Source organism: Seriola lalandi, unplaced genomic scaffold (genome assembly GCF_002814215.2).
Source record: "Seriola lalandi dorsalis isolate HSWRI2012SDOR001 ecotype SW California unplaced genomic scaffold, Sedor1 jcf7180002054694, whole genome shotgun sequence".
Taxonomy (NCBI): Eukaryota; Metazoa; Chordata; class Actinopteri; order Carangiformes; family Carangidae; genus Seriola; species Seriola lalandi.
This window is the reverse complement of record NW_019525247.1, coordinates 1,980,141-1,992,573: the sequence shown is the minus strand read 5'-3', so window position 1 is coordinate 1,992,573 and position 12,433 is coordinate 1,980,141. Positions and strand designations below refer to the sequence as shown.

The window sequence follows — 12,433 nt, the reverse complement described above, 5'->3', positions numbered from 1 at the left end:
ATTGGGACCTGAGAAAAATGATGTCCACATATGAGGACATTAGTTTTAAATTTCGATTACTGAGTGGCAGTATAATATCCTCATATGTGGTCACCAGGCCCTTGTTGAGAAAAAGTTAGTATTGTGGTCTAGAGAACCCAAAATGTGAGGTCCACATATGTGGACGCCAGGTCCTAGGAGGTTAAGGGTGTCACACAGAATCTCTTAAAAGGTTTCCTTAGTTAAGGAAAAAAGAGAAAGAGATTCTACAGCGGTAAAATTCTACTGTTTCCATAGAGACCATTGGTTTGCTGCCATTAGTACTTCTGAGCTGCGTAAAGTAGAGTAATCCAACTCTACACTCAAATTATAAACTAAAAATATATGATGTAGAATCAGTTCCTCATCATTTATGGTCAACAGGGTTCTCCCAATCTTCTTGGGATGTGTTCATGTTCTTCGTTCATCACCATAACCTCAGCTCATGTTGCAGTTAAGACAGAGTCAGAGGTACCTTTTAGTTTTTTTCTTTACTTTGGTCACTAAGGTCTTTCGTTCAACAGTTTAACTGACTTTAAGTGAGTCCTTAAGTATAAGACTAAGATAAGTGAACATTTTAAGGAAACCTTAAGAAGAACACTTAACTTTGTTTTGGGCATCTGTGTTTATTTTAAGGGCACCTTAACTCAGACTTTAAGGAAAATATTAACCTAAGGTAGTTTGTGCAACTGGCCCTAGAAAACCTGAAGCTGGACACTGAGTGATGAAATCTGGAGCGTAGTGATCTTCCTGTGACCTTCCAAAGTTGATGATTAGCTCCTTGGTCTTTGCTTTATTAACAGAGATGTTGCTCTCTGAGCACCAGGTTCTGCTCATCTTCTCTGAAGGCTGATTTCACCACTGCTGGAGATCAGCCCAGTCACCAGTGTGTCATCTGCAAACTTAACATGGTGTAGGCAGCAAGTACAGGGACACAGTCATGAGTGATGAGGGAGCTGGGGATGTTTCTAAAGACTAATTTCTCTGGTGATTAAACCAAAATTTTAATTCAGACCACTTGATTAGTCTAGAAGTAAGAAAACAATCAGAAAACAATCAATTAATCAGGATCACAGCGTCTGTGGATAAACCATGTCTCATTGGTTTGCCAATTGTGGCTGATGTTAGCAGTGGTAGCACCAGCAGCCTTCTTACCTTGCAGGTTAAGGTCAACACACCTGAGCTGAATGTGGTTATGCATTGCTCCGGTCAACTCGTTGTATTTCAATTTATTCTTCCACCTTACTTGTTTACAAGATCTGGGTGTTAGCAGATGATAGTCGCTCAGGTCACAGATGTTTGTTTTTTTCCACACTTGCGCTGTGATGGCTGGCTTCAGTCACTCAGGAACTGTCGTTAGAGATAGAAAGGAGATGAAGATTCTTCTGCATACATCCTGTTCAATTGTTGCCTTGATTGAGGATTTTTCCATGATTTACAAAAATTCTAAATGTTTGACAGTTCAGATGGTTCCCAAAGCTGTGTTGATTTTGATGGATAAAAAATTACTTGTGGATGCTGCAAACAGAATTTTAAAAAGAATTGACAGAATGTAACAAAATGAGAGAAGTAAAGACATCCAAAAGTTTAGGAAATGCTGAACTTAATACCTAATACATAATACAGCTGCACTAATCAATAATTATATATTAATGTGTGTGTATGTGTGTGTGTTTTGATGTAACAGGATCCAGAGGTGGCCAGCTGTGGCTACAGGGCTCTTGCAGATTTTCCTGAAGAGGTCCACACAATAACTCTCCTTCCTGAGGCAGTAAGAGTCTATAATTTTATAACTGCTAATGCTCCACACAGATTATATCAGCTGTTTTTCCCTCCTAGAATTACAGTATTATGTAGCAGCTTATATGAAATATCATGAGTGTTACAATTTTATTACAGATTATCAGAATGTAAGAACTGAAATAGTAAAATAAATATAATATTGAATTACTTAATAAATAATAAAAAAAAATAAATTAATAAAAATATAATATCTAGATACAGTCCAGATATACAATGTCATAACCGGGGTTAAAAATATAATGTATTCGATTTTGTCAAATATCAGCCCAAACCTATGAAATAATTTAAATGAATTATTTTATTTTCTTCTAATCACTGTCTTAACATATGTAAAGGTTACAAATGTTTTAACATATGTATAGGTTCAATATCCTAAAACACAGTGAGTTAGCTAGTGCTGTGGTTGCTGCTAATGCTAGCAGCTAGCTAGTCATGCTAGCAGCCAGTTAGTCATGGTAGCAGCGTGGCTGTAGGGATGTCATTGTGTGTCAGTCTTCGGGTCTCTTGAATGTTTTGGTGATCACCTGAAATTTCCTCTTGCACAACCAGTAGATCAATATTTGATTTGTCCAATACTTACTGCAAATTAACAAATATTAGCATGCTAACATGCTAAAAAAGAATGGTGAACATGGGAAACATTACACCTGCTAAACAGCAGCATGTTAGCATGTAAGCTATAGCCTCACAGAACTACTAGCATAAACGCAGCCTTTTTAGTCCAAAATTAGAGAGACAGTGAAGATGGCTGCTGATTGTAATCTGAGCACTGTACAAACCGTAACTAGAAGGTGCTGCCTTCTAAATTGTCATCACTACACAAAATCTCTGAATAAACAGTGAATACACCTAAAATCTAATGAAAACTTACCATCTGACTGTAAAACTAATAGAAAATAAAGAGGTCCATTTATAGATTATGATTAAATTTGTGGTTAATTTAGATGTGCATGTGCATGATGCATGTGGTAAATGTGTCATATCTGTAATAATGAGCTTGTGTTTACATTGTCTTGTTGTATCTGTTCTGTCTGATGTGAAGGCCAGGCCGCCCACAAAGCTGCCTGAGGGTGAAGAGGATGAGCAGGGGGAGGAGATTGAGGAAGAGAAGGATCTCTCTGTCCCAGGTTCATCTTACGTGAAGCTGATGGCTCTCACCCCCACACCTGTTCTTCCAGGTAAATTACACTCACACTGTGGTCAAAGATCAAGGTGCTTCCTGCTTGCTAGGCCACGCACCCCATCAAACACAATTGCCACTGTTCATGGTGGGAGGCCAGGGAGGAATCATGTCAGTGGAGGGCCTGGATCTGGGAGGATGGTTGTTTCTTACCTTGTTACACTTTTTCTCCTCAGCGTTTGAGCTCTTCTTGACGTCACTGGTGAAGCAGGAGATGAGCCAGATGCCACGGGGGGTATACTTCTCTGCCCTGAGGGGGGGGAACCTGCACTCAGACCAGGGTAAAACAGTGGCAGGAATCCCAGGGTTCATGCTAAAGACCTATGAGAAAAACAAGCAGCCTGGGCTGAAGCCTGGACTAGCAGGTGAGTAAATTCAACCTCTGTGTGAAGATGAATATGTTAGGACTAGACTGTGATTCTCCACTGTTGGAACATCTGAATTTGGTTTGAGCAAATATTTATGTTGCATATTTGACAGGTAACTGACATCAAGATGATGTGATGATTTTATCTTATCACACATTTATCAGCATCGGATGATAAGTAACAAAACATATAAGCAAAAATGCAAAAGACATGTATGAAGTCATTTAGAAACAGCGGTGTCACTGTCTAGTTTGTCCATCAGAGAGCACTGACAGGGTTGGCAAAGGTCAGGGTCACTATTACCTCACCTCGCCATAACTTAAGAATGAATTAGATAATTATGACACAATTTAACACAAATGTCTAATAGGATGAAATAATAATAATATTAATACACTTTATTTATGGAACACTTTTAATATAAGAGATGTAGCTCAAAGTGCTTTACAAAATAAATGAAATAGTACAATAAAATAAGGCCAACTGTGAAGTTAGACAATATGAAAACAGTAAATGATAAAATATATAAATGAAAATAAAAACAGAAAATAATAAGACTAATGAAATATGAGAGAATTAATTAAAAGCCAAATTAAATAAATAGGTTTCAGTTTTTCACATTACCTTCAACTCTTATAGCTCTTGGTAAGTTCTGTAGTTTTGTAGCATGGTTAAAAAAAAAAAAAGAAGCTTTACTGCCTGTTTTCTTGTGCTTATAATTGTGTGTATTTTAAAAGCCAGAAGAAGATCTAAGCGCTTGTGAAGAATTATAAAACAACAGAGAATCTGCAGCATGAGCCGGTTCCAATCCATGTAGAGCTTTAAAAACAAGTAAAGGAACCTTAAAATCTCTTCAAAAAGGGAGCGAACCTAAAACCAGGTAATATGATTAATTTTCCTTGTTTTAGTTAAAGGTCCAGCAGCTCTGAATAAACTCAAGTTTTACTGCTTCAGAAAAAAAAGAATATTTAATAATGTAATCTATTTTAAATAAAATCATGAATAAGTTTCTCAGCATCTTTATGGATTAGGAACGGCTGTACTTTGGTAATATTTCTGAAGTGATAAATCTTCTTTATGTGTTAAGTGAAATTTAAAATAATGGCCAGACATGTCACTTCTGATTTGACCTCAGGGGCCATATGCAAGTTGACAAGAGAGTAGATCTCTTTTAGATTCACCAACCACAAGTATTTTTTCATCAAATGAGGAAGTGATCACATTTTACATCAAAAAGGCCAAAGGTCAACCTCACTGTGACATCATAATGTTCTGCAAAAACACTTCTGCCATTATTCAATGCTGCAACTCAGATAGATACTTTATTTATCCCCTAGGGGAAATTCATGTGTCCATTAGCTCATTGTTGATAATAATAATAGTAATAATAATAATAAAAACAGTTAATAATAAATAAACAATATTAATTACATTAGTCCACTTCCTTTGGCTGAAGTGTTGTATAGCCTGATGGCAGTGGGAACAAAGGATCTCCTGAACCTCTCTGTTCTGCAGCACAGTGAGATGAGACATTTGCTGCAGCTGTAGCTGCTTCTCTGTCCTGCCAGAATGTTGTGGAGAGGATGGTTGGCATTGTACAAGATGGCCTCCATCTTACATTGCATGCGTCTCTCCACAACAGTCATGAGTGAGTCCAGACTCCTGCCAAGCACAGACCCAGCCTTTTTGACCAGCTTGTCTAGTCTCTCTGCCCGAGCAGACTGCAGCATAAAATAATATATATTTTTTTTTAACTTTATTCCCTCCAGGTTCCATTCTGTAACAGGCTTAGTTCAGTAAAAGGTGGTTCACTTACAAATCTAACCTCAGTTATGAGTACAGCTATTCCATTTGATTATATAAGTTTAATATTCAGTATATTTATAATGCATAGTATATTTTAGTGAAAATTTACTGCAACAACAGTCAACATACTGAGTAAAGGCCGGTCAGGTGAGAAGTGAGAGTGACATGGTTAAAATCCCCCTAAATTGCAATGAATGCATCAGGGTGCTGGGTCTGTACTCTCGCTACAGTCTCGTGAATGACGTCTCACGCGACTGCAGGCTCTGCTCATGGTTGAATGTAAACAACATTGGTGACGGTGTGAGAGAACTCCCTCTGTACATAGTACTGTCCAAGACCAACTGCCAACAGCTCAATATCCCGACAGCAGATCATCTCCTTCACTATGATGTGACCAGGGTTGCACCATCTATTGTTCACAAGCAGAACCAGCCCTCCACCTTTATTCTTCCCACTTGCTCTGGCGTCTCTGTCCGCTCGTACTGCAATGAAGCCGGGAAAATCCACACAACGGTGATGTTGTTTAACCAGGTCTCCTTGAAACACATGAGACTACACTATGATATGCTCGCTGGTTCTTCACGAGTGCCTCCAGTTCATCACACTTGTTAGCCAGGGAGTTGACATTTCCCATGAGGATCGATGGTAGAAAAAGGCTTATGTCTCCATCTCCTAGCCTTTAGCTTAGCCCCGGCTCTGCATCCACGGTACCGCTTCTTCAGCTCAGCCGGTATGGGATGTTTAACTCGATATCTGGTACACTTTCAAGCCAGGAGTTCTTCCCTTGTGTGCATTATTTTCTCCATCGTCAGACGAAACGACGACATGGAATAAAAACATCAATCGACAAAAAATATACTAATATGTACAAATTTATTGCAAAAAACTACGAGCTACGCAGATATGCTGCCACTTGTTGTCAGCGCATCATATAAAGCAGAGACTGCGAAAATATTTCCTGACACTTGACTGGTTGGTGGAGGAAACAACCATGAGGAGGAAATTGTAGATCTTCAACTTAAGATGCACCATCAGAACATCAGCACATGTTCACAGTCATCAGCCACATTTAAGAGATTATTTTTATGTTATGTTTAAATTTAAGAATAGTTATCAGTCATTTAATCAATGTTGATATCTGCCTCAAACATTCAGGAGGGCTCTAAGTACATTTTTTTGCCTTTCTGCATTAAAAACTGAATAAATAACAAAAGCTCCAGGTTCACTGAGTTTGATTGACTGCAAATTTACTCATGTATATCCACTCAAGTACAATATCATCTAAAGCTGGTGCTACATTATTACCTAGTAAAGTTTCAAAATCTGTCCAAAAAAACCCTGTTTTACTTTATATGGGGCAGATTTCTCAGTCAGATTGTTTTGATCTAATTGACACAGAAAACACACAGCAGGTCGTGCTCTTCCTGTTTGTTTTTAAGTGTACTCTGTTCACTTTACTGGATGGGACCTTGGAGGACACAAGATTCATATACAAAGCACAGAGACTGAGAGGTGGTGGTGGGTTGGTGGAGTCCAAGAAACAAATTTCTGCCCTAGCCCCACCCCATTACAGTGGATTTGACCTTGACCTTGAATAAAGCTCAATTTTGTGTGTGTGTGTGTGTGTGTGTGTGTGTGTGTGTGTGTGTGTGTGTGCACGCGCACGCGCACACGTTGAAGCTGGTCTGTTGCTCAGTTACGAGCTCCCTGTGCAGACTGATCGCAATGGCAAACCGATCGATCGCTTCCTCGTCAGCCGCAGCCGCAGCCACCAGCAGACCCTGACCGCCCTTATTCATGAGGTACATGTGAATCTGTCTTCTTTCTCTGCCTCTCACACATCCCTTTGGTTTTCTACACATGGAAATCAACCTCTTTTATTTTGCTGTGTTTGTGTCTGTAGGTAAACATCCAGCCGTCTGAATGGCACCGGGCTCTCCTCTTACCCCAGGCCTGGAGGGGCTTCATGAGCCGAGCTTTTCACACCATCTTACAGGTCTGTGCTTCCGGCAACTGACACACTGATTACATATTTATGGAAGACATGGCTGAGTTTACATGTGGTTCTAGAAAGGAAACATTCTCCAGGCAATGTTAAGTAGAGCAAGGAGAAGATTTCATTTCATCACATACTGTATCTTAACAACTCGTCTTTGTTTCACTTTTACTGCTAGAAATCATTTGAATTATTAAATTCATATGGATTCTGAAGCTCAAACATTTCATGACATCTGTTTTACATGCTTATTTATGTCTAGTCATTGGTTTACTTGCAGTATTGACCTTCTAAAAATCCATGCCTAACACACCCAGACTGTATGTGTTGTTTAGAGCTTGAGAGAATGAAATGCGCACCCTGCATGCTGTAGTTATAGTTATAGGTTTGTGATGTATTCAGGGTCGACGTGCTGACTTGGAGATGCAACAGAAACAAGGCAAAGAGAACCCCGAGGAACTGCAGTACAAACAGCACTGTGCCTGGCTTTGGTGAGCATCACTTACACAAACAAAGTGATAACTGTATACGTATATACACATACAGTGAATGTGTAAATACAGATACGAGAGGTGCTTCAGAACTGATCCTAACGTAGCTGATGGATTAATTCAGGTTTCAGTCAAGTTGCTCATTTATTGAGCTATAACAACAGAATTATAGGAGCATGTGTCAAATACTGACAATTTATATGGATAATATTGTATATCACAATATTTGAGCTGGAATAAATTTTGGATATTGCCCAAGCCTAATATATGGTACATCATCATGGTGACTCATGGCATGGACATAAACAATGGCCAAGCCATACTGTTAATTATATAGATGTGAAATTTGGTCATTTGAATCCTATGGTTCAAATGACATAAAATTTGAAAATGATCATGAAAATTTATTAACTGTGCTTGATTAACAGACTTCATTAAGTCTAGTCTTAGAAATTAAATCTAGTCTGATTTCAAACTAGAACACATTTGAACTGTTTCATGCTATAATTTCACTCACTGCAGTTATTTACTGAGAATTTCTCTGATTTTGCACCAAATCTAAAAAAAAAAAAAATGGGAGCCTACAAAATCTTTTTTTTCTCAAATTAATTAATTTGTTGAAAATGAAAAGTTGGTCAAAAACATCATGTTTAACAACAAATAATATTGTTTGCTAAGTTTTTAAGTTTACATGTCAGGCTAACCTGTTCAGTTTTGCCAGCAGATGTGGGTAGCTAGCATAATTGCCTTTTTTTTATCCTGTTTAACACAGTGTAATTAACTGTGTAAACATGTTACAAATCACAAGTATACAAATATAATTTATCTTGTTTTACTCAGCCCTTTGCACCTTTTTTTTAATTCTCCATATTTTCCTCTTCTCCTGCGTTTTATTTGAAGTGTTGATCTATAAGAAGATATATTTGTGGTTTTAAGAACCAAAAACATCTCAATGTAGTTTTACATCTCCTCTCTCAGGCTTGTCTCTGGGGCTCTAGTGACACAGGTTGGTGAGCCTATCAGAAGAGAGGAGGTTCTAAGCCTCTCGTCTGATTGGCTGACTGAGTGACACATGGCCAGGCCAAAAATTTATTGTAGCCTACTACTGTAGCTTGGTAAAACTCACTGGTAAGTGTAAGTGGTGATGGTCAGTCAGCACTGAAATGAATTCAGACTAAAATGCTTTGATATTTCAGAATGAATAAACTTTAGCCGCTGGTCTCTAAATGTAATGGCCTGTGCAATGATACATTGGCTTTCTTTCCTCTAGCTTGCTAGCCCAGCAACGGAATCAGCATTTGGTGTTGTGTACTAATACAGTTTTTAAAAATGAAAGTAATGTTAAGATTTCGTATATCAGTAAAAAATATATAGCAATTATCAGACTAAATCAAAGAATACTGGTAATTGCCTTCATCCCTGTCACAGTGTGTCACATGCTACCAGAGCTAACACCTGCGTGCTGCCAGCCAGGTGGTGGATGCACCTGTCTGAGATGAAAGGATACAGTCCGTGTGTGTTAGTTTTTGAATGCATGCTATTGTTCATACATCACTGCATTAGCAGAACAACCTCTCAGTAATGACGCTTTCTCTTTCTTTCCTCTGTGTTTATCTCTCCTCCTTTTTCCTTCTCATCCCTCTCAGGGCCAGAGATCAGCTGGCAGACGTCATCAAAGCTGCTACAAAGTGAGTCTCACTTAATTTTAGATTCACAGGGAGACCTGTCATGTACAGCATGTTATACAGGATTAAGTTCAGTGGTAATGTGCTTTTCAGGGACAGTCCTGTTGTTCAGGGAAACTCAATTCTGGCTCTGAGCGGCCTGGCTGCTGTCCTCACTAAATACGAGAGCAACCTGCCCACTGACAGCGATGGCAGCCTCAGGGTGAGTTCATTTTTTTATTTATATTTGTTTGTGTTGTATAGATTTAGATTGTTTGAATTTATACATTATCTAATTCAAATTGAATTAACACAATTATTAGTATTAGTATTATTAATCTGTTAATAATGTTATTAATCTGTTAAAAACATCATATAGATCTCTCTATCATCAGTGAGTGGCCATGTGTTTTAGTGCTGTTAAAGCTGTGGTAGCAGCTTTCAAGGGAAATCTTCCACTAGCATTAGCATTAATCACCTGTTAACTGTCCTGGAGAGAAACAGCAGGTTCTCTCCATCTCTGAGGTGTTTCACTGATATTAACACACATCTGAAGGGATGTCCACATGCATCTTCATGCTTTGGAGAACAGCCATAGCCAGGCTGCCTTGTTATTAAATTCTGGTAATATTCCGTTTTTTTCTAAAATAAAATAAAGTAAAATAAAATCCCACATAAAGACCAGAACAGACAAAAAAAAGCTATTGAAAACATATTAATAAGCGTTACTGTTGCTCTTAATTGACATCGATACTCGTCCCCTCACTTTCCCAGTCAGGTACAGAGATAACTTTAAACTCTTCTGGTCTCTTGCACAGGTTTGCATTGTCAACCCTCAGCTCATATGTCCTAACTGTTATGTGTCATGTGATAATAAAGTAACTTGACAAACCAACTGACCTACACAAACAAGGAACAGAAGGGGGACATTTCCAGTATACTGACCGATCAACACTGACACACAAACTAACTACAAAAGAAATAGGACAATTTGTATATAAATTGAAATACAATCCTATTAATGTATCCAAATACCAAACTTAAGTTTAGTGAAATACACAAAATATCTAAACTAAATACCCCCCCCCCCCTTAATATTGTGGGCAATTTGTACAGCCATATTGGTACTTCCTGTATTTAGGACCAATACTTCCTGGGGCCTATCCTTTAGCCAAGAAGGACCTCCCCAGCAGACACAGAAAAGGTCATTAGAACACATTGAGATAAATTGTGTGTGAGTGTGAGAGTATAGGGTGGTCTGGTGGTGTGTGATCAGTGATCAGATTCACTGTATGGTTATAGGTGTGGAAAGCTCTCCAGATGTTGTTTTCTGATGTGTGATTTCAGGCTGGACCAGAGTTTGTGCCCACAGCCAGCTGGTTATCCATGGTGCTCGAGACCCTGCTCAGCATAATTAGCAGCAGCTACAAGGCCAGAGGACAAGTTTTCCCATGGTTCCTACATGTAAGTCTTAGTTTGGTGTTTTAGCAGCTATAGATAGAAGTACTTAGGACAAACATATTTTATTCAGTTAGTTTCTAAGCAGCAGCCAGTGTAAAATTAGTACAAAACAAAATAACCATACAATATATACAGCTCCAATGCTTCACTTTGAGTCAAAAAAATTACACATTGTGATGGGCCAGTGAGCACAGTTCCATCACACGCACGCAACAGCTCCATTGAATCCCTGAATGACAGGCACACAGAGAGAGACGATAAAAACTCAGAGCAGGAACCATATTGTCTTCAGGTTGTCCTTCTGTCCGTCCCATTCTCATGGACACGATATTTCAGTAATGCCTTGATCAAACAAACATTCACTAGAACTCAAAGACGAACTAATTAATGATCAAAGGTCACGGCGACCTCACAAAACACTTTTTAGCCATAACTCAAGACTTCACAGAAATTATAAACAGGGATGTAACCTGAAAGTAGTCTGAGGTGGCAGAGGCAGACAACCATGAGGAGGTGATTCTAGTCTATAACTATACTACACTGCACTGAGAGTGTCATTACAAACTCTGAACCTCCTTACTGACTCTAAGTGTAGGTTAATGAATCAGCTGCTGTACTGTAATAAGGTCTGCAGACTCTTGACACCATCCTCCTTCTCCTCCTCAGCGTTCCTACTCAGGTGAGAACACAGCAAGTGCCATTGCTCGCTCCTGTGCCAGTCTAGCGTTGTCCTTGCTGGTTCCGGTGCTGGTGGTGTGGCAGAGGGATGGCCTGGTCCAGGTCCTGTCAGCCTTGAAGGCAGGCCTGCCTGGCTCACCTACCGCTGATGACTCCCAGGCTGTCCAGTTCCACTCCGGCCTTGCGCTGGGCATGGTGCTGTGCAGTCTGCAGCATCAGCATCTCAGGTAGGGAGTGTACTGATTCAAACATGTACTGTAACCTGTAACTGGCTGAGTGAGGTTTCAGCTGCTTGTCTCTGTTCCTCAGTGACATCTCTGCTCAGAAGGACACTGATCTCCTCCTCAGCTCTCTGGGTGCTCTGGAAAGTTGCTCCTTCAACCCCGACCTGGAATACAAGTCAGTGCTCTGTCTGTAGACATGATGTATAAGTAAATGTGGGTAATGTATGAGTACATGTGGGTAATGTGGGTACTTTCGTTCAGTAATAGATGGTTGATTCTTTATGTGTGATGAATCACAAAGGTTAACATAGTATTGTAACACACCAAGCTTCCTTTTGCTGACAGATAGATAGATAGATAGATAGATAGATAGATAGATAGATAGATAGATAGATAGATAGATAGAGTGCCTATAAAAAGTATTCACCAACTTGGATGTTTTCCCCTTTTATTGCTTTTATAAATGGAATCATGGTCAATATAATTTGGCTTTTTTGACAAGACTTTACAAATACAAACTCTTTAATGTCAAAGTGAAAACAGATTTCTGCGAAGTAATGTCAATTAATTAAAAATATATAATGTAAAATAAGTGATTTTTAGTGACTGACCTAATTCAAAAGAGGTCCAGCCAATTGGTGCTAGTAGTCTCAAAAGGAAGGGAAGAGGAGGAGCGCTTTGAATACACTGAGCATCACCTCCATTGTAGCAAATAAATTACTTTCATTCCATGTATAATTATTA

General features: G+C 39.0%; 1 protein-coding gene across 1 annotated transcript in view; it reads left to right on the top strand.

Moving 5' to 3' along the window:
• Nucleotides 1–12,433, top strand: part of focad (focadhesin) — a 53,105-nt gene that overhangs the window by 29,149 nt on the left and 11,523 nt on the right. Inside the window, exons 18-28 of the mRNA XM_023423838.2 lie at nucleotides 1,706–1,789; nucleotides 2,864–2,999; nucleotides 3,178–3,366; nucleotides 6,856–6,977; nucleotides 7,079–7,171; nucleotides 7,574–7,662; nucleotides 9,309–9,350; nucleotides 9,441–9,549; nucleotides 10,674–10,790; nucleotides 11,454–11,692; nucleotides 11,775–11,864. Coding sequence (XP_023279606.1) covers nucleotides 1,706–1,789; nucleotides 2,864–2,999; nucleotides 3,178–3,366; nucleotides 6,856–6,977; nucleotides 7,079–7,171; nucleotides 7,574–7,662; nucleotides 9,309–9,350; nucleotides 9,441–9,549; nucleotides 10,674–10,790; nucleotides 11,454–11,692; nucleotides 11,775–11,864 — 1,310 coding nt within the window. The remainder of the gene's footprint in view (nucleotides 1–1,705; nucleotides 1,790–2,863; nucleotides 3,000–3,177; nucleotides 3,367–6,855; nucleotides 6,978–7,078; nucleotides 7,172–7,573; nucleotides 7,663–9,308; nucleotides 9,351–9,440; nucleotides 9,550–10,673; nucleotides 10,791–11,453; nucleotides 11,693–11,774; nucleotides 11,865–12,433) is intronic.